Raw genomic sequence first — 21,774 nt, forward strand, 5'->3', positions numbered from 1 at the left:
TCCCTCCTCTCAGGATCCTAAACTCCACCATCACATGGCCATTGCATGCAAAGCTGGCTCCAACCTTCACACCCCCGACCAGTTCTCCCTTGTTGGTACATACCGGATCTAGCAAAAAGCCTCATCAGCTCCTCCACCAGGTGTGTGAGGAAGCTGAGAAGTTACAAATGCTCTCCAGAAACTCCCCTGACTGCTTACGCCCTGCTGTGTTGCCCTTCTAGCAGATTTCAGGGTGGTTCAAGTCTCCATATGAGACCAAGGCCTGCAAGCATAAAGCTTCTTCCAACTGCCTGAAAAATGTCACACACATCTTCCTGATCAGGTGGTCTGTACTAGATGCCCACCACAACATTACCCACCTTGGTCTCCCTTTAATCTTAATTCATTAGGTCTCAGCTGGCTGATTGGGTCCTTGGGCAAAACTTCATGCATTCCTCCTGCTCTCTCCCCTCCTCACTGCCCCAGCCTGTGCTTCCTAAAGAGCCTGTATCCATCCGTTGCAGCACTCCAGCAACGTAAGCTATCCCACTACATCTCTGCAATTCCAAAGATATCATAGCCCAGCAACTGCACACAGGCCTTGAAGTCCTTCTGCATTAAGCCAAAAATTGTTTTAAAGTCTGTTATAATTAGCATCTTTAAAATAACGGAGTAATACTGCTGCCCGAAAGAATAACTACATACACAAAGGAACTCCTTCAACAACACGAGGAGGAAAGCAAGAAAAATTCCTGTACATTTTATTGGTCTTAAGGTACAGTCCCATTACAATTGACTTTTTTCTTTGCTTTTAAACTAAAATTCAACATATTAAAAAAAAACATTAAAAAACTGATTGGTCAGCTATAAATACAAAATCTGTTCACAAAATTAAAAAAAAAGCAGACTGTTTTGGACATATAACTTCATATTTATGGCCCAGTTCACTCAAGATCATAAGAATAGTTTTGTTTTCTGGACTATAACTGCTTTCTGCACAAGGATCCAACACAAAGGTTGTTCTTGGGCTTATAAATTACCATAGGCAAATACACACGTGATTGACAAGATACAGGTCTCTTACTCTTCTTCATGGTAAAAACATTGTCTTCCTTTGGAGGAGGCACATGTACAGGTTTCCAAGGAATGGGGTTACAATATGCTGGAACCGGATACGAATTTCCATCAGCACACCCTAAAATGTTTAGAAAATACACATAACTAAAAAGGAATATTTACACTACAAGCTTTACAATGCAAGCAGTTATAATAATAATCTGGACTAACAAAGACACACAAGTATCTTCAGAGGAAGACAGCACAGGCACATCCCATAATTTAAATGATTCAAAGTAATAAAACTTGCATCTTTGGGTTTTTTTACCAGTATCTGGCACGTTCTTCATTCCTAGCTAAAAAAATACGCACATCAAATGCTGTGTAACATTCAGAATGCTCAGTCCTTTGTGTATTTAAAAGCTGTAAATGTCTACGAATTGGCTACTTTGCATTATTTCAAAGCATTTATCGATACAACTTCCTGTCACCACATACGCAAAGCTCACGTATTTTTCCATCTTTGCTTAGCTGTTATTGTTCATTTTATTGAGAAGAAAAATACACTAATTATCCACATAAACATTAATAATCTGCAATTAATAACCTGGAGCCCATAAAGCAATATCAGAAAACCTAAAATGCAATGGAAAGAACATGTTGTCCTATCAGTCATTCGTCTGCAGTGAAATCTCAGTGCATACAACATGTGGTTGGGTAAAACGAAGTCTGCCATATATTCTACTGCGTGAACACAACTGAGTATAGAAATATTTTCCACAAACCGCTTAAACAAGTGATTGTAACTGTCAGGAAGTAAGAAAGGTCAAAACAAAACATGAAAGCAAAGTGTATCACCATCTATAAAGAGATGCAAGCAAAAGAGCAAAGGTTGTTCACCTGCTTTATACATTTTCTTAAACATTCAGAGCCTGGAATTTAGGTCCTAAAATACTATCTGTTGCGAATTCAAATAATAACAATTATTTTAATTTTATGAAAAAATAAAGACAAAAGTATACATATATTTTGAAAGAAAATTTAATTTAGCTCTCAAGCATAAAATGCAATACTATTTCTTACTGCTCTTCTGCTGTTGTACCATGTGGGATGACAAAAAATACAAAAATAAAGTGAGACTTGCGAAACATCACACTATCAACAGCATTCTCTTTAACGCTTCCCTTGAAAACAAAAAAGGAATAAGATTACAGAGGCCAAGAAGGTGCGCTGCAGGTGCAAAGCTAAATGGAAAGGAAGCCCTAGCTCAGAACACAGGTCGATTCCCATGTCTCCTTTTTCAGACAGGACTTCTGTCAGCCTCTTATTAATCTCTGCGTCTCAAAAAACCACCTCTTTTCTAAGGGAGATTCAGGTGCAATAAGGTGGCCTACACCTTGTGTAACACAAACACTAATTTTACAAGGATGCTAACATAAACGATATGCTTCACAGGAACCAGTAACTGGCTCTAGCAATTCCTATGCCTGGTAAGGAAAATGAGATCAAAATCAGTTATAATTTGGTATGCCACATTATTCTCTCAAATATTATAATTTTCCTCCCAAATAACCCTCAAAGTAAAAGCTTCTCTGACTTAGACCATATGAGATATTCATTCCCATGTGCCAAAATTAGATACTGGATGAAAATCTTAAGCAGGTGTATTGTGTTTGCATGGCAAGGTTTTGGTAGCTGGGGAGCTACAGGGGTGGCTTCTGTGAGAGGCTGCTAAAAACTTCCCTTGTCCAACAGAGTCAATGCCAGCCAGCTCCAAAAAGAAAACCCCACCCACCCCAAAGAGGCCCCTGCCACTGGCCAAGGTTGAGCCCATCAGCAATGGTGGTAGCACCTCTGGGATAACATATTTAAGAAGGGGGGAAAAAACCTGCACAACCGCAGCTGGAGAGAGGACTGAGAGTCCTGTGAGAGAAACAACCCTGCAGACATCCAGGTCAGAAAAGGAGGGGCAGGAGGGGCTCCAGGCACCAGAGCAGAGGTTCTGCTTCAGTGAAGACCATGGTGAGGCAGCCTGTGCCCCTGCAGCCCATGGAGCTCCACGGAGGAGCAGATATCCAGCTGCAGCCTGTGGAGGACCCCACGCTGGAGCAGGAGGTTCCCCGAAGGAGGCCGTGACCCTGTGGGAAGCCCGTGCTGGAGCAGGCTCCTGGCAGGACCTGTGGAGAGAGGAGCTCACTCTGGAGCAGGTTTGCTGGCAGTACTTGTGCCCCCGTGGGGGACCCACGCTGGAGCAGCCTGTTCCTGAAGGACTGCACCAGCCCGTGGGAAGGACTCACGTTGGAGAACTTTATGGAGGACTGTCTCCCATGGGAGGCACCCCAGGCTGGAGCAGGGGAAGAGTGTGAGGAGTCCTCTCCCTGAGGAGGAAGGAGCAGCAGAGACAACGTGTGATGAGCTGACCACAACCCCCATTCCCCGTCCCCCTGCGCCGCTCGGGGGGAGGAGGGAGAGAAATTGGGAGTGAAGTTGAGCCTGGGAACAAGGGAGGGGTGGGGTGAAGGTGTTTTAAGATTTAGTTTTTATTTTCTCATTATCCTACTCTGATTTTGATCGGTAATAAAATTAAACTAATTTCCCCAAGTCAAGTCTGTTATGCCCATGACAGTAATTGGTGAGTGATCTCTCTCTGTCCTTATCTCGACCCATGAGCCTTTCATTTATTTTCTCTCCCCTGCCCAGCTGAGGAGGGCAACAATAGAGCTGCTTTGGTGGGCACCTGGCGTCCAGGCAGGGTCAACCCACAACAGGCTTCATGTTACATTAAAAGATTAGAGGGAAGGAATCACAAAGCTAAGTCACTACATATGTGCAGTAGAAGTACAAACCTGTAGACTTCCCACGTAGGAAGCCATAACCATTTAAAACAGGGCGAGGTTTATTTCTAGCATTATGTAGCCATTCCTTAAAGATCTTCTCTGATCTTGCTTTCTTCTCCTGTAGCTCAGCCTCCCTTTCTTTTTCTTTTTCCTAAAAATAAAAATAATCTTACAGATATAGCCCTGTACAATATACACAAAATGGTAAATAAATCTTTTGCAGATTCCCATACTGCTGAATATATTTCAAATATGTTTTGAAATACAAATATATTTTCCTGACAATAGAAAAGTTGCATTTTTTCCTTTACATCTGGGAAAAAAAAAAAAATCAACCTCTGCATTAATCCAGTGTTTCTCTGAGAAAAAGCTCTCAGAAGAGAGCTTTTGGAAGACTACATGTAGAAGATATTCTGAACATAATGGGCAGAGGGCCTACTGTGCTGCAGTTAGCCTGAAGAGGCTATTGCATCTGTGACAGTCATCCACGCTTTTCATTTACGTGTATGTCTACAACCCTATGTCATCCATGACTGGGTTGCCTCCAAGCCTGGAGCAGGCTTGGGGAACCATTAATCAGAAGTAAGAGTAAAAACAGTATGTTTAGGCATGGCATTTGGATTTAAACTAAGTTTAATTGATACTGTGAACATGGCTTCTGAAGCTCACTATAAAAATACACAGGTGATTAATTAATATGAAATAACATTAAAATTAGAACTTCTAGCATCAGATTGGTACAGACAGATATGAAGAAAAATGCTTATAATTAGAAGCATGTGCAAGTATAATAATAATATAATTGTCACGCTGGGAGAAAAATGCATATAATGCCGCCTATTTTCTGTCTGGGTCACCCTGCAATGGACTGAATAATAAAGGTACCCTGTGTGGTTTGTATTTCCCTTTCCCTTGCCACAGCACAATTACAGTGGGTTTGCAAAGACTATTAACAAAAATGCATTAATATGCATCTTGCTTTGCTGACCATACTTTAATGTCTTCAATGCTCTAACATTACAACTTTTGAAAGTTTTTTCCATGTACAACACTACCATTTGAAAAATTCTAATAAATTTAATCAAATCAGATTAAATGATTAGTTGATGAATACCTTCTCTTTCTTCTTCTTTTCTGCCTCTTCAGCTCTCTTCTTCTTTAACCATTCTTTATATTTTACTTCAGCCTTTTCTTGTAACTGCATTTTTTCTAGTTCCCTTGTGGTTCTTTCTGCCATTTCTTTGCTCAGCTTTTGTTCCCTTTCCCTTCTTTCCTACATGAAACAGATCAAAGAAACAGAATAGAGACTTTTCAGTACATTTCAATAGGAAATTCTTTTGAGGAATACAGTTAATTTTTTTTACATAAATCCAAACAAAATTATCATAACCCTAAAAAAAAAAAATCATATTGCAAGTTCTTTGAAGACAGAACCTATTCACCACTAGGTTCCAGATGAAATAGTTTTAAACATATGAAATTGTCACAAAACACAATAAAAAAAAATTTACTTTTGGGACACCTTATGCTATTATGTTTACTACTCTTTTGTTTATTCAGACATTTTTTAAAACACTTCAGACAATTCTCAATACTTCTGGGAAAGAAATACATGTTGCAATTCTTGACAACGGTGTGTCACTTTTCAGTGAATCCAGAGCAAACTACAGTTCCAAATGGAAGTCAGGCACACTGCCCCCCTTCTAAGAGTCACTGAGATATGCAGATTGTTCAGCACACTCAAGCATAAGTTGATATGACAATAAGAAGTTCACATGAGAATCCAGTTGATGTCTTGTGGTATTGTCTATATTTTTCATATTTTCAGTTTGGACATATGGACTTCTGTGAATCAAGCTACACATTTCTCCAAATGATGAAGGCGAAAGCAAGAAAACACGTTCAAGGGTAGGCAAAAAGTGGTAACTGAGTGTGAAGTGAAATTGCTCCCTGTACAACTTGGAAGATACAATACGCAGAAGTGTCATTCAGTTCTACATCTTTTCAGTGTGTATGTATCTAACGGTACACCACAATGTTTTGGGGACCATTCTCTAAGCAACCAAGCACATATCAATGGCCTTTTCTTGATCTGGAGAGGGAATTATTTTCATTTGAAGACTAACAACAGCTCTCACTTCCCTTTATGAAATGTCTGGGATTCTATGGATTCGGTACTACTTCTACTTAGCTTGCTTAGCTCTGAAGAACCTGCATACACACATAGAGGCAAAAATCTTTACCAGACAAGCTGTGCACATGACTTGGAGAAGAGGCAGAACACTTCAGATCAAACAGTTTCCACAGAAAAGAACTGCTGTATAAAAATGTTGTTTTGCTTTTCAGAAATCTTCTTCTTGTATGCTCCCCTGCATACTCCTCTTGCACAAAGGAGATGTGTATTTTTTCAGGAACTTATGCTGACTCAAAATTATTATAGTTGGCAGTATGGATGTCAAATGCCTAGAACTACAACTGCAAAGTATAATAAATAAATGGAAAAGAGGAAAAACACTGAATTTACAAGAGCAGGAATATACTTCCCATTTTAACTCTTACAAGCACAAAAAGGCAGAGAGATAGAGCTCTGGTGTGGTCCATCCATGGGCCCCTCCACCACCTTTTTTCCAGATTCATTGCACTTCTGTAAAAATCAATTGTACATAACGAAGCAGAAGCCGTAACACTGGAGCTGGGGACCAGCATGATTCTCTCCATCTGGTCTAAAGAGGATATCTGCTGGTTCAGTACTTGTCCTCTGTACCAAAACTCACCAGTAGTTCAATAAAGTAGCACCATACGGAATAAAAACCTCAGCTTATATTGACCTGCAAAACACTAACTCCTTTCTTCCATTTACTGGATTAGATGATGAGGTGCAAAAACACAGCCAATAAAGAGAAAATGCATTGCTTTCAGGTTAAAACATTTGCCAATTTTTTGTAAGACACAGTACTGGATAATAAACTCTTTCATGTTGGATTCTTTATCCACACTATACAAAAATGTCTCGATAAAAAAAATAATTCTAAACATAATATTAGCTCACTCTTGGCATTCATTTTTTTGAGCATGTCATAATGCTAAACTGCAGACTTCTTATCAGAAAAAGCCAGTTTAGAGAATTGTTTGAGTTAGTGTGCCCCTCCCTGTGTTTGCCAACACTACAAGCATTATTACAATTTTAACATCAGCAGCCAAATTATGCATTAACTCTGGGGGTTTTTCCCCCCTTTTAAAAGCTATGCCTTATTAACTGCATTTACCATAATCTCCAAGGTGGGTGTTTCTTCACCTTAACCATTATTAAAATTAAAAGCCACTGTTTTGGTATAGTCTTGTGAAATATTCTTATCTGGTGACAAGGAGTTATTTGTGTATACACTGCACATAATTTCACAAAACAATTAGCTATTAACTCTATTTTCTCCTTGGTTTTGTTTTTGGTTTTTCTTTTTCATTTCACTTCCAATACATTCTAGCGAACATAACCTGATTTTGTTCTGCAGTGTGGGGAAAATAGTCAGAGATGAATACACTCCAATTTCAACGCATACACTGGAATGTAAAACTCCACAGAACTACAAAATAATGGAAGTCTTATAAGATTTTGCAACACAGTCTGTAAGGCCTGTACATGTGATAAAATTATTATTTACAACTAAGACCAATGAAAAAAAGAATTTCATTCTTGGAAAAAAAAAGTTGAGATTCGGAAATATTTTCGTACTACTGAAGAATGGAAGCAAGACCTTTCTTAATGTGAAACAAAACCTTCCATGCTTAAATATGTTAAAAAGGAAAAATAATCTATTTTTGGCAAGTTATGCAGATCGTAAGTATCACCTGCCTGAAAAACAAATAACCAATTGTCTAAGCTTTTCCTCCTTCTTCATCTAAAATTCATCTTAATCTCTTTTATTCAGAGCTGTTCCTCTGTCCCTTCATTACCACATATTCCCCACATGCATTCCTCAACAACTCCTGTTTCGAGACAAAGCTAGTCTGGGACAGCTAAAAAGCATTAATGTAGATGAGAGATATATGCTAAAACAGTGAGTTAAGACCATTGGTGAAAAAGGCTTACAAAGATTTCAAATATTTTGTTGTTTGCTGGTTTATCTCCATTGTACATGAAAGTAAGTTACAAAAGTAAGGATCTTTCAAACCTACAGTCTTTAGCTAAGGGGTTTATTGTATAAAAAGCATGAAAATAAATATAGGAGAAATTTTTTTTTCAAGAAAGGGGCCCTTCCATACATAGGGGAATTGTTCAATAATGGACAACAATTATAAGGAGAAAATAGACTAAAAACATTTCTAAAGACAGTAATTAAAAGACAGAGAAGCTTTTTCAATTATGTATCTTTAATCACAATACTTCAGATGAGTTTAGCTACTCTCTAGGCTGACCCAAAGTTAAAGTAGGTCCTATGTAAACAATGATATACCATGCACACTACCATGAAAGCCACAACTATTGCTAAGTTTCACTTCCAGTAAGACATCCTTAAGACAGGGAGAGTCCCTGTGGAATTGCAGACTTGGCAGCTGCTAGAAATTATTCTACAGACTAATCGGAAACGCTTCCTCTTTCTCTCATGCACAGAACAACTCTTCGTTCATAAGTTGGTGTACGCCACATTCCCAGCTGCTTTAATAACCTGTTTCATGCAAGCTCCTGTCACCCTGCCCTTCCCAGCTTCCCCCATCCTCATTACTTTCCTTTACACGAGTCTATCAGAAATGCTAGGAATGTACATATTAACGTACATGTCCATCAATCTTCCCTTCACTCTCCTTCCACGTATATGCGGGGGGGGGGGGGGGGGGGGGGGGGGAATTAAATAATTTGTTTATGCTTGGTGTTGTCAGATGGGGTTTTAAAAATTCTCTTTGATCTTGTGTTCAAAACAGACATGATCTATTCACTAAACCACTAGTAAATTTACATACACTTTAAAATACGATCACACGTATTACCTAAATTAAGGTATTGATTGTAAAGCATCCAATTACTCATTGCAAGAAAGGCTTGTTCTCCCACCACCCCACCCAGGCACATTATTAAGGAGAAAGGATACAAATCTGGCCTGCGGGTTCACTGCTCTGGGCTGTGATCCTATCAAGCGTCGGAACCTAATGAAGCCTGGGCTAGGTCAGTACTTGGAAATCCCCCACCCAAACCAAATCCATCCGTCCCACAAAGCAGTGACGGTGATTCAGTAGGCAGCATGTGTCTCACTGAGTCAGTACCAAACCAAAGTCTCATCAGCAAAACTAACTTCTCAACAAAAATCAGACCTATGTAGAGGTGGAGAGCTGTCAAAGGAACTCAAAATTTGAAGAAGCATCCCACTTTCTGACAGAAGTGGGACTGACTAAACAATTTTCCAGGCAGAAAACAGCCCAACTGCCACTGAAAGAGAGACACTATATCCAACTGGAAGAAAATTAATAAAAAAATATATTTCTGTGTTTTCATATCAATGATCAAATGAGAAGCTGGAAAGAGTCAAGTGCAGAGCTGCTTTCTATTCTGCATTTTCTATGTAGAGTGTCACTGACTAGAAATATTTCCAGAAATTAATGTTGTGGTTTGTATTTTTAAGATACTTCTCACAGCAATCCTTCTCCATTTTCTGGTCTGCAGAATGTGACAACGTTGATCTTTTCAGAGATAACCGATGGTTCTATTTCACAGCTGTTTGCTCTGACATCTTAGCTACCATAATCTAGCATCATTTTACACTGACTGATGGTGAAATATACACACTGTCAACATCAGAACATACATCCACATTTCCTCATTTATCCTCACAATAATCCTGAACGTTAATCACATTTGGCAGCCTCAGAAATCTGGACTGTTTGGCCAATTGTTATTATCTTTTCAATTTAGCCCTATTACACAGTTCAGTCACCAAGCCTAGCCTACAGAAATACTTCTTTAATCTCTACAGAATTGGCATGTGAAAAAAACAAAGAGGTTAAAAAGGAGGCCAGTGAAACAACACTGAGCTACAGTTGTCTACTGACAGGCAGGTTTACAACGATTTATGGCTCAATCTCACACGAAGTTAATGCAGACCCCGCTGCAGTATAGAAATTGGAGAACTGTAAGATGGTTACAAACATGGATCTTTCTCTCAAACCGTGCTTCTTTCATGTGGGTACTCAATATATATGAGAAGCAGAAGGTCTTAGTGTACTTAGTTCCTGAACACTCTCAGGATCTTTAGAAGAATGCAGACTCCACAAATGCTGCTGAAATACACAAGCACTCATATTTTAATTGTCTGCCTCCCTGAATTCCTTCTCCACAAGTCTATCTAAAACTCATTCTAACACTAACCATGAGAAAGTAGTTCATTCTACTTCCAGAAATCTAAAGGCAAGTCTGGATACAATTAAGATTCAGGTATAACCTAAAATTATAACCATGGCATTATCCATGCATGACCTCATAGAAAAGTTTGTGTAAAGACATATCAACAATGTGCTAAAAAACAAGAAAAAAAGCAGCCTGTTTTTTTAGAGTACTCCAGGTCTAGATTCTGAAAAATCCACAATATGCAGAAAAAAAAACCTTAAGAAAATCCAGAGTCACAAAAGAGTTTATATATGTAAAGACAGACTTGGGCATGTAAACAGAAAATTTGAATTCTTAAATACATTTGGTTCTCAAGATTGGAAACTATTTATACTAGGTTTTTAAGCTTCCCTCACAAATACATTTCTTGAAAGGGTTCAGTCTTGAAAAAGGTGAACACCTCAGCATCTCTTTCAAGTCTAAACTGTCATCACCAATAACGATAGCACATCAGGCTCTACATAAAATGTAGCAGCAACCACTGCTTTGACTGCAAACAATAGTTCAGCTGTTAGAACATTAACCTAGGACAGGGAAGATCCGGACTTCATTACTTCTCTGCCTGAGGGGATTCAAACTAACATGTCCCACTGTGGGGAGAAGACTCCATCTACCAGGCTGCAGGCTGGGATATGACAGGATTCTCCACCCCTCCTGTTGAAGCAGTACCACTCCTCACAAAATAATTAACAATTCACTGGATGAAGGAAAAAGAGCATGAGTGAGCATGACTCTAACTTGAAAGTCACGCTCAAGCTGCTGAACAATCTGTGTTCTATATTAACAATGGTGAGACAAAGTATGCATTAAACAAAAAGTCTTTGGAGTAAGAGTTGCAATCCAAGTCTCTCTTCTGGGAGGAATCATGCAGCACACCAAGAAAGGGAATTCTGCTCCAAGAACATTGTCATTCATTATTTTACTGTGTTGGTTCTAGGCTTTCATATTTCTTATTGCTTTTTCCTTCTTATAAAGACTATCAGCAAATAGCAAAGTAAATTATAAGAACAAAATTCTCAATGCAAAAGCATCAAAACAGGATTTTCCCATTCTGTACCTGTTTTCCATTAAAATTATATTTTCCCGTAAGTAATGGGGACTTACTAAAAGAAAAAATGAACAAGAAAAAAAAAAAGTTGAATGTCAAAGTTCTATGATAAATGCCTGCTTTGCTCATATTTGCTTTTAAGGAAAAATAAAAAGCGATGCCTTATGGTCTATTCAACAATGCAGAAAGTGTTTGAAATACTACAGTCAAATTAACTTGGTACTAGAACAATTAGTTTTTCCAATGTAAAATGTGTAACTTTTTTACTTTGAAGTTACTTGCTCTTACAACTCTTCTAGATATCACATTAATATAGCATAAAGTATTATATGCAAGTTAAAGACTAAAGACAAGCATGTTAACAACATGAGTTTCATAATTACAGTTATTTTGGGATGCAAGCATTTCACTTTTGAGATTTCAGTTATTGTTGCAAATACATGTATTACACATATATACTGGGTTTTGGCTGGGATGGAGTTAATTTTCTTCAAACCAGCTCCTGTGGTGCTATGTTTGGGTTTGTGACCAAAACAGTGTTGATAATACAACAGTGGTTTAGTTATTGCTAAGCAGCGCTTATGCACCTTCCAGGACTTTTCTGTTTCTCACTCCGCCCTGACAGCGAGTAGGTCAGGAGTACACAAGAATTTGGGAGAGAACACAGCTGGAGAGCTGACCCTGGCTGACCAAAAGGATATCCTGTGCCACATGACACACTGCTCAGCAATAAATGCTGGGGAAAGAAGGATGAAAGGGGAGGACATTAGAGGAGTTACGGCATTTGTCTTCCCAAGTAACCGTTATGGGAGATGGAGCCCTGCTTTCCTGGAAAAGGCTGAACACCTGCCTGCTGATGGCAAGTGCTGAATGAATTCCTTGTTTTGCTTTGTTTGTGCATGCAGCTTTTGCTTTCCCTATTAAACTGTCTACCTCAGCTCACAAGTTTTCTCACTTTTACCCTTCCGATTCTCTCCCCCATCTCACTGGGGCCAAGTGAGCAACTGTGTGGGGCTTAGCTGCCTACTGGGGCTAACCCACAACAATATATAATACAAATATTTATATGTACACATACACATGAATTGAACACTCTAAATATTTCTAAGCTTATATTCTATTGCCATTCTGAGAATAAAGTAGTTTTGCAGAACCAATAAAGGTGAATTAAATATGATTGAAACACACCATATTAAATAGAACATAGAGGGTGGAGTGCACTACATCAGCCTTAATTTTTAAAATATTTAATCAAAAAGCTGTTGTCATCAGACCTGACCTTTAATCCTAATATTTTATTCAGCATTAATTCATAGGAGGTTCTGACAATGTTCTACAGAATTAAACAGTCACATCAGTTTACAGACACTTCACAGTTTATGCATCCACAATCCATTTCTCAAAGCTTTGGTACTTTGATTTGAAGGCGATTAATCAGTAATTCAGCAATTACATGTACCTTACTTAAGTTTTCAATCCCACAGTTGTTAATAGGAATGAAAGAGACTCCACATTTCAAGATCAAAAGTTCATCTAAAACAGGAAAAGAAAAAAACTTGCTACTGTCAACAACAAGCTTCCTATTTTATGACAGAACATTAGGAAGTAAGTCATATATACGTGGGGTTCTTCAAATACAGTCTTGTAAACACAACACTCTTGATAGGCGGGCAAGTCTTAAACCCAAATTATGCTTACAAACTATAAAGGCAGGGGCTGGGTCCCCATTTACTTGAAGATAAGAACATTTCACGCGAGACTACATAAAGGTCCATAGTCAAAACCATCCTCAGTTCTTTAGAGAAATACCGAGAACACAGAATAAGGAAAAAAGGGACTCTGGAAAGACAAAGGTTTGTAAAGCAAACTCTAACAAGGAGTTTTTCATACTGCACCTCATTCCTGGAAGATGAGGTTGTAAGGGTAAAATTTTCCTCCTGGAAGAAGGCTGCATTTGTCTTGAATTGATTAATTCAAGGGCAAAAGAGAGGAGAAAAAAACCCAAACAAACCCAAACTAGCTTCAGACAGCACCTTACTTATTTCCCAGAAGAGAGGAGAAGCTTTTCACTAGCATCTCCAGAAAGTTCCACTGAGTAGAACACAGTAAGTTATCAGGTGGTAGAACCAGAACCTGGTCACACGGTGAAGGAACTTGAAATTGAAGCACATTGGACAAATTCTGAATACTGGTGGTCTTCAGAGAAATGGCTACAACAGAAAGTATGAAAGAGTGACCAGCTCTGAACATCTGTGACCTCATCTATCACTTTTTCTTTTTTTTTTTTGCATATTTTATACCCAGCCAGAGTTTCGTCATCACATATTAATCCATCAGAATTTAGATGAGAGAAAAATCCTTGGAAGGAACCAGAAATGGGATTCCCACATACTTTGAATATGTTAAGCAGTACTTTTTATCTTCCTCCTTAAACTGTTACTCACCCAAGTCTGTAAACAGTCTAGGTATCATCTACAGCCTCCTAAGCCAAACAGTCACAAAACCTTCATTTGTTAAGCGAGAACAATTTTGACAAGACACAAGTCAAAGATGCCACTATGGAGAGGAGATTTCCAAAATGTGTCACACAAGTAAGTCCCCCGATCCAAACAATTCCAAGATACAGTTTGGGGGGATGAAGTGAGGGTGGCGTTGGTTTAAACTTACTCGGTGGAGAACAATGACTGAAGTTAACTGATCTGTTCAGTTTCTACAGGGAATCAGCATATAAACAAGAAATAGACTTTGAAGATTTTTTTTTTTTTTAGTGAGAAATTCTAGCCGTTCTGTTCCTCTTGCTTCTCTTTTCAGTAAAAAACTTAATTCTACTAAGAATGGGTCCTTGACTGGCCCTTCAAATACTTTATCTTCTCTGCCGTTAATACGAGTGCTGTGTGTTTGTTCAGAATGCTTCCATAAGCTGTTCAGGTTTAGTACATATTTAGCATATCAGCATATTGAACTACATAGTTACACTAAATACATCTAACTTTTAAGAAAACATTCAGCTACAAAATCACTGTAGACAATGTCAGAAGGAGCTACACACAAATGGATTTTCAAAATCACTCCAACACTGAATATTTTGCAGTCTAATGTTTTCGAGGATTTTTCAAAGGTTTAATCTAAATCTTTGTATTTAAAAAGTATGAGTCTGACTACTGCCCCTTCTATAGTTCTTGAATTTGAACAGAAGAATCACATATTTTCAAAGAACTTGGAAGAATGTGGTGAGTCAGAGAAATTCAAGATTTAGTTCTACGATGAGATGGGGATTGAGGACATCAATTCCTTTCTTTTCAAACTTCACAGCTCAGCTATGAGTTGCCTACGCAGAGCTCCTTAGCAAACTGGAGTCTAAATACAGCAATTACCAATCAAGCAAACATTTTAACATTCCAGAAAGATTAACACAGATTCTAACGGCTTTGCTGATCTATGTCCAGTTCTGCATACCACTCAAATCAAGGCTGCTTTAATAATGAAAACATGACACTGAACACCAACTTTGCTTGCTCAGCACTTATATCATGCCCACCTCATTTTTATCAATAAATCTAACAATAACTCAGAAAGAAAAGTTTTAGTTACACACAAAATCATGTTGGGTTCAAGCAAATTTTCTCCCGGAATCAAAAGCATGTTTGGTGATATTTTAGAGTTAAAGTATTTTGATTGATATTCATGTGACTTGTTAAAAAATAGAGCTCTGTTACATCTAAAACAAAACAAGTCAAACAGACAATTTACTGTTTGCCCACAAATGACTCAACCTTAGAAGAGAGAAAAAGTAAGACTGTTTTTTTTGTCCAGCAGAGATCTAGTATCTTCCTGACAACTGTAAAGGCATTAGTAGAACCAGGGTAGTGCCTGACAGTTGATTTTATTAAGCTTTTAATTCCTAGTGAGCTGCAATATTTTGCCATATTTGCATAAACATATTTCATGGTTTAGAAAAGTCTTTGATTGCTCATATTTCAATATATTACTCCTAGTTCATTTACAACCTTTAAAATCACAAAAGCTATTTACACAGAAGAATATTAAATGGTTATGATTCCTTTATTTTAAAAAATAGTTTATGCAAAATGATTGAAAGCATAAAAAACTTCACAGCATATAGTTTTAAATATATATTAAACAATTAAAAAAAAAGAAACTGACAGTGAACAAAAATATTGCACAAGCTTTGCTTCCTACCCTGACCCTAAAGGACTGTATTTAAGAGTCAGAGCATCACTACTGACATTGCCACGCAACAAAATGCAAGAAAACTGGCTTGACATACAGAAAAAAAGCAGAATTCTTTTATGCATATACAAACATTTTACTTCTGACATAAATGTCTCTCACATTCAAGGTATGAGGATTTTTCCAGCAGTCTCCCCTGGTGCTGGATGCTCAAGATGAAGAAAAAAGTTTCAGGGACACTCAACCATCCTTTACTTCCTTCGTCAGTACAGTATTCAGCAATGGGAAAGGATACAGACTGGTGGAGATCATAAAGGTAACATCCCCAAAAGTACTGCCTCCTGTCAAGTAAAGCGTCTTCTGCAGTCTACACACAGGGGCTCAGAATCCCACAACTGGATATGAAAAAGATGACTGCTTAATGGATATTTCAGTAAAGAAAACTGCGAGTTTTGCCTCAAGGAGCACCTTTTGACACTTCTATGAGGAAATGAAGTGAGCCTTCCCAAATATGAGATGTACACACACTCCCCAGGAAAATCATAGCAACTGTCAGTGCTCATGAATCTAACCTTAAACTTCACGTGAAAATCTTCATACAATTTTAAACACCTTCTTAGTGACTGAACTGACACATTTATGCTTCAGTCTGTGTCCAGATCCACAGACAATCTTGTGGAAACTTGACATGGTAATGTCTATGCAGCACAAATGTTAATATCCTAACAACAGCTAAGCTTTTAAGTTCCGTTTGTTCTTGATTTTAGCATGGTTTACAGAAAAGACTAGCCAATGAGTCATCTGATTTAAATGAAAATCAGATTACTTTTGGTAAAAGCTTGGGACATGGCCTAGGGATGACCTTATCCTTCCAAAATATAATATGATAAAGTCCAGACACAAATATAGTTTTTCCTCTGTCCTCTGGGCTGATGTGATTAGCATAAAAAAAGACTTCCTATCCTCATTCACAACAGAAAAGAAGTTAATTAGTAAATCCACAAAGACAAAGGTCCAAGGAGGACCCAAATACTTAGAAGTTCACAGAAGTTGAAGGTGGGGAAGTAGGGGAGTGCGGGATGGAGGATAGATAACAAGAATTTTCACTGGCTTGAACTGCGAACAATTTTAACAGGCAGTCCAAACTATTGCAACCCAGTGAATAGTGACAGACACCGATAATTTAATTTGCATTTTAGAAGAGGAAAATGGCATTCTTTGTTCTGAATAATAAATCTTCTATTTTCTGTTGTGTGCTTCAGTAAGGAAGGACTCTTTCTATATCATAATAAATGCTTAGAACAGGATTGGTTTGGGGGTGGGGTTATGCCAATCATCCAGTCAGCACTGAAATTAAGTGTAATTAGGTTAGATCCAAACACAGGTTATTGTAGTGGTTCTAGACTGAATCTGAACAGGGACTTCTGAAATGGTAAAGAAAAATGTATGAGGTCTGAATATCTAGCCCAGCTACTGCCATTGTGATAATTTTAATCAATTTTCATCTGATTTTATTCAGAACCAGAAGTACAGAACAGTAAGCAACTGATACTGCTACAGACCATAAAACAATGAACACACATGCCCACGAACTACTAGGGGTTGAACAAAACCAAGCTTCCCAAACGCTCCCATTTTTGCCACCCAATACACATGCTTGCTTTCTGTGACACAGAGCTGTACAGTGCCCCATTGAGGTCAGGATTCTGTCTGCTTCTGACCCTGGACTTAGGCATCCCTCTTAAGAGAGCTTAAAAAATGTTTTATCCCACTCAGAAATAACTTTTTGGATGAAGGAATTCCCAATTGCTAACTGTGGTCTACTGAGAATTTCCTGAATCTGGCCTCACACCTCAATTATCCCTCTAAACTCTACCATACTATTTGCCTGTCCACAATGGCACTTAACCAAATCCTTCTTCTGGCTCTACTTTGTGTGCAAGACATTGCAGACAGTTAAGATGTACACTTTACCCAAAATGCTTGGGCATTGAATCTAGGAAGTCAGAAAGAGTAGGGTATACTGAAGACCAGAACCTCAGCTATAATTAGCAGAAGGCTCCTGCACAAGATGTAGGCCAATTGTCAGTTACCTGACTACTCAGAAAACAGATCTCTTTATACCTTATGGAAAAAAAAGAAATCAGTCTTGGAAAAATATTTAACTGCATTGGCATGGTTTTATAATTTTCAGTTGAAACAGCCATTCATTCACCCAACTAAAAACACGGTTGTCCAAACAGTCTAAGTAAATTTTACATAGGTTTACTTAAGCATGGTATGTGCTAGAATATTTGCAGCCAAAGCAATATTTACCTCTTCTCTCTTTTTTTGTACCCATTCCTTGTGCTTCTCTTCAGCTATCCTTTTCTTCCTTTCACATTCTTGCTTTTGCTTCATCTTCTCAAGCTGTATACTCATTTCCTAATTAAAGAAAAAGTATGCATATTAGGTCTGTGGTGACTGTCTACACCATTACACTCAATACTGGAAATAGCGCTACAAGCCAAAACAATGTAAGCATTAGATTTTGGAATTTTTCCTTCACTAAGATTTTGGAAAACATAGGTGACAGTCAACACAGAAATATTATGAAATACAATCAATGGAAATGTATAATTTTTAGAGCGTGAACTGGAAATACTTATTTTAATTTGGCTTTGGAAACAATTCAACATAAGAAATCACTCCTCAGCTTATTTTAATGTCCTTTCAGTCAGTGGAATCTTAGTTTGCAGCAATACTTTTCTACAATACTTAAAATTTACATGGTATAGTGCTCTGCATTCAGGAAGGCATCAAAAGCTAAGTGAAATATTACTCACTTGTGAATTTTAGTACCAGAACTACAGGAACCTTAAGGCTTAACCCAAAGCTTATTAAAGACAAAATTACTGTAGATTTTAGCAAACTTTGAAAAGGGGGCTTTATTTTGAAGATGAGAGAAGACATTCCAAAGTATATTATCTTTACAGGACATACAGTATATAAGCAATCACTTCTATCTCTCCAAGGAAATTAATCTATGAAGAAAGAACATGACTAAGATGACAGTTTGAGATGTCTAGCTTCTCTAACAGTATCATTAGCACAAAGTGCTATTTTTCAATGAGAATTCACACCTTCAAATACAGACAGATGGAATTATTTGCATGAAATTGATTTTATGGTCCCTACACTGCAGTCAGTTTCAGAGAGAACCCCCTCTTCTTATGACATTGAATTTTAATTTAGTAAGACATCAAGAAAAAACAAGAGCCTACAGAGAGCTCAAAGAAAACACCCACAATACAGATGTAGTTTGAAAATATAGTTGTTGCCGTACTGAGGCAAAGGTGCACCAACTAACACCTCCTCTAAGTTCTGAGACGTCTGTATTGCAGGGATTCTGGTTGCTGTAAAAGGTGGTACCACTGATAAGTATCTTAGAAGACCCCATTCACTATCCACTCCAAACATGTACCCACATTTCTGACACTCAGGGCAGACTCGGTGCTGCTGTCAGCAAAAGATCTGGGACTTCACAGTTAAGATATCTTAGGATATTTGTTTAGAATACTTTTTATATGCAAATGTACTAACACATTTTTATATCGCAATCACATACATAGTTTGTTCTCTTCTGGCATCTTACAAAAAGGTTGACTGTATTTTTTCCCCTGATATAAGCTATTTGAGTTGCCTACATTGCACTTTATCAACTAATATTTTCCAAATCTCACAAATTAAAACATATCATTCCACTGATTTCTAGATGGCTTTAGGTAATGCTTGTCCTGTGATTGCTGTTAAATATATATTAAGAGAGATATCTTCTAGATTACATTTAGTACTGTACAAATGCTATTGTGTGATACACAAGAATAAATTGCCTTGGTTCCTCATCAAGACCACATAAGAAGTCCATACACAAACCACATTTTCTACACGACACCAGAAATTACTTTGGCTCATTTTTTGTATTTAAAAAGCAAAACAGGGAGAGACAATTACCAAACTGGAATCTAGAGGGGAAGTCATGAAATGTGGGGTGAATATTAATGGATCAGAACATATTCCTCAAGTTTAACAAACTATTTTGGTGTTATACTGAACTCTAAAAGACTGTTCCAGAACCTTCCAGTGGTGTGCGTTTTATAAACAGCATGAGGTAGCCCACATAAAACAGCTGTACGTTATATTCATTTTCCAGACAAAGTGAATCACAGAAAGGTTAGGACATTGCTCAGGGTCAAACAGTAAATCTGTAACTAAAGTGAGAAATGATCTAACTTTGATGTGATTATTCTAACCACTACCCAATACTTCCAGTTTGATTTTAAACAACAGTATTGTTTAATCAACTGCAACTACAAACGAGACAAGTTATAGACAACTACAAGTTAAGACAACTACAATCAAGAAAAGTTATAGTGCACTCAACTAATTCTGCCCCAGTATTCAAGAACTGTTCATTTGCACGGAGGCAAAAGATGGAAGGAGGGAAAGAAATGCGGGGACAGGGAAACCTATCCTGGGAAAGGACCCCAAACAATTTTATAATTGCACACTAAGCAGGTAACAACACTGTGTCTCATATCCAACCAAGCAGCTTATCATGCTTACACCCAGCATATGCCCTGTTGTGTTTTACTACCTACATGCAGACATATGTACTCATGATGAAAATCAAGGTACCAATTATAAGCAAATATGTTTTAATCCTTTAAACTTGAACCATTACCTGACAGTTGGATAAGCAAAATATTATACAGTACCGCTTCAATGAAGAGTAACTTTTAGCAAAAAAGAATGCATGTAGCGTGAATCATGTCAGCACTGTCAGACACAAACACTACAGAGGCTCAAAACACTAAAAAATAATGGACAAAACTAATCTCACAAGCAAAAGAAAAAAAATTTCCTGTATGTTGGTATTTGCCGTCTTGTATTAGACTTAACACCAAGTGAATCGGATGTATTCACCTCTGCAGCTCTAGCCTGTAAGCGAGCACGTAGTTCCTTCTCTTTGCCAATGAACCATTCTTCCCATGGTGAAAGATTCTCTTTCAAAGGTGACTCTTTTTCCCCCTCCGCTACTTCAGAGCCTTCAGCCTTCCTGAATTAAAAACAAGAAATGTAAAAGAATATTATCTCTAATATATTTGATTGAAAAGTTAAGTAGTGCTACTGTCTTGAAAAATGATATTTCTTTTATGGTATATTGTGACAACAATGACATTATTTGTCTGCTTGCTTAGTAATCTCTAGAATGGATAAATGGCATTTGTAGTGTACCTCTGACCATCCCTCTTATGTTCTACTTATGGAATTCTAGCTTGTTAGTGATTTTCCCCGCCCATTCCAAACTGTGGAATGGATTCAAGCATTACCTTTTACGAATTAAATAAAAACTAATACCAGAAACATCAAAATGTCACCTTTCTTCTCACATATGGAAACCAAGGGAAATCAGAGACTTAACATTAACATCCTGTCCGTGGTCACAGAGAGGCTCCATGTATCAAGTGGTCTTTAGCATGAGCAAAGGCTAATCAAGAATATCTTTTCTTCTTTCAAGTCCTATAGAATTAGAGTCGTGGTATCAAGCAACCTCAGCATGAAGAATCCAGTCACTCTAATAGGTAAAGTTTTCCACACTAAAAAGCTTTCACAGGAAACATACTTAAGAAATACGGTTTGAGAACAATACTTGATGATATTATATAAGGTTCTATTAGACTTCTAATAGGGCACCTTGCATAATTAACTCATAACTTCTTTACTCGTGAATAATGCAGCAGTCATAGCCACAGGCCAGAAGCGTCTTTTATAATACTCTATACATGTACCACCTCATAAGTAAGACAGTATATTAGGTTCTAAGTCAATGAAAATTGAAAACATGCCAATAGGATTTATTTATAAGATTTCTTCTATCATATACAGAAATTTTCTTAACAATAAAACAGTAAAAGTAGACTTCATGTTAGTATATTATGTGGACATATGGGGTCTGGAAATACCTATCCTACATACTTCACTACAGTGAGTAATTCTGTTTGCTGAATTCAAGCTGCAGAAGAGGCATCCAAACAAGCATATTATGTTAATGCTCCTGAAATACATCTTTTAAGCGTAAGATACCTGTTTTTCATCAATATAAAAGTATTACGTGTTCACAGGGAATAGAAATACCCTGTTGCAAAACATGTTAAGCTCCAGTAATCTTTAGAACGTATTTCTGTGATACAAAGCATTTGGAGACAATGTCAGTGTTAAGGAGTTTTGTCCTACTCTTCTCCATTGTT

At 37.7% G+C, this 21,774-nt stretch overlaps 1 protein-coding gene across 1 annotated transcript; it reads right to left on the bottom strand.

Annotated features, from left to right (window-relative positions):
* Positions 1 to 959: 959 nt before the first annotated feature.
* CCDC34 (coiled-coil domain containing 34) lies at positions 960 to 20,582 on the bottom strand (the record flags this gene model as incomplete). Its single annotated transcript, XM_010293523.1, has 5 exons — positions 960 to 1,174; positions 3,882 to 4,023; positions 4,987 to 5,145; positions 17,801 to 17,908; positions 20,450 to 20,582. Coding segments are annotated over 5 exons (757 nt in total), but the record flags the coding sequence as incomplete, so codon positions are not given.
* Between the last annotated feature and the right edge of the window lie 1,192 nt (positions 20,583 to 21,774).

Source organism: Phaethon lepturus, unplaced genomic scaffold (genome assembly GCF_000687285.1).
Source record: "Phaethon lepturus isolate BGI_N335 unplaced genomic scaffold, ASM68728v1 scaffold17218, whole genome shotgun sequence".
Classification (NCBI taxonomy): Eukaryota; Metazoa; Chordata; class Aves; order Phaethontiformes; family Phaethontidae; genus Phaethon; species Phaethon lepturus.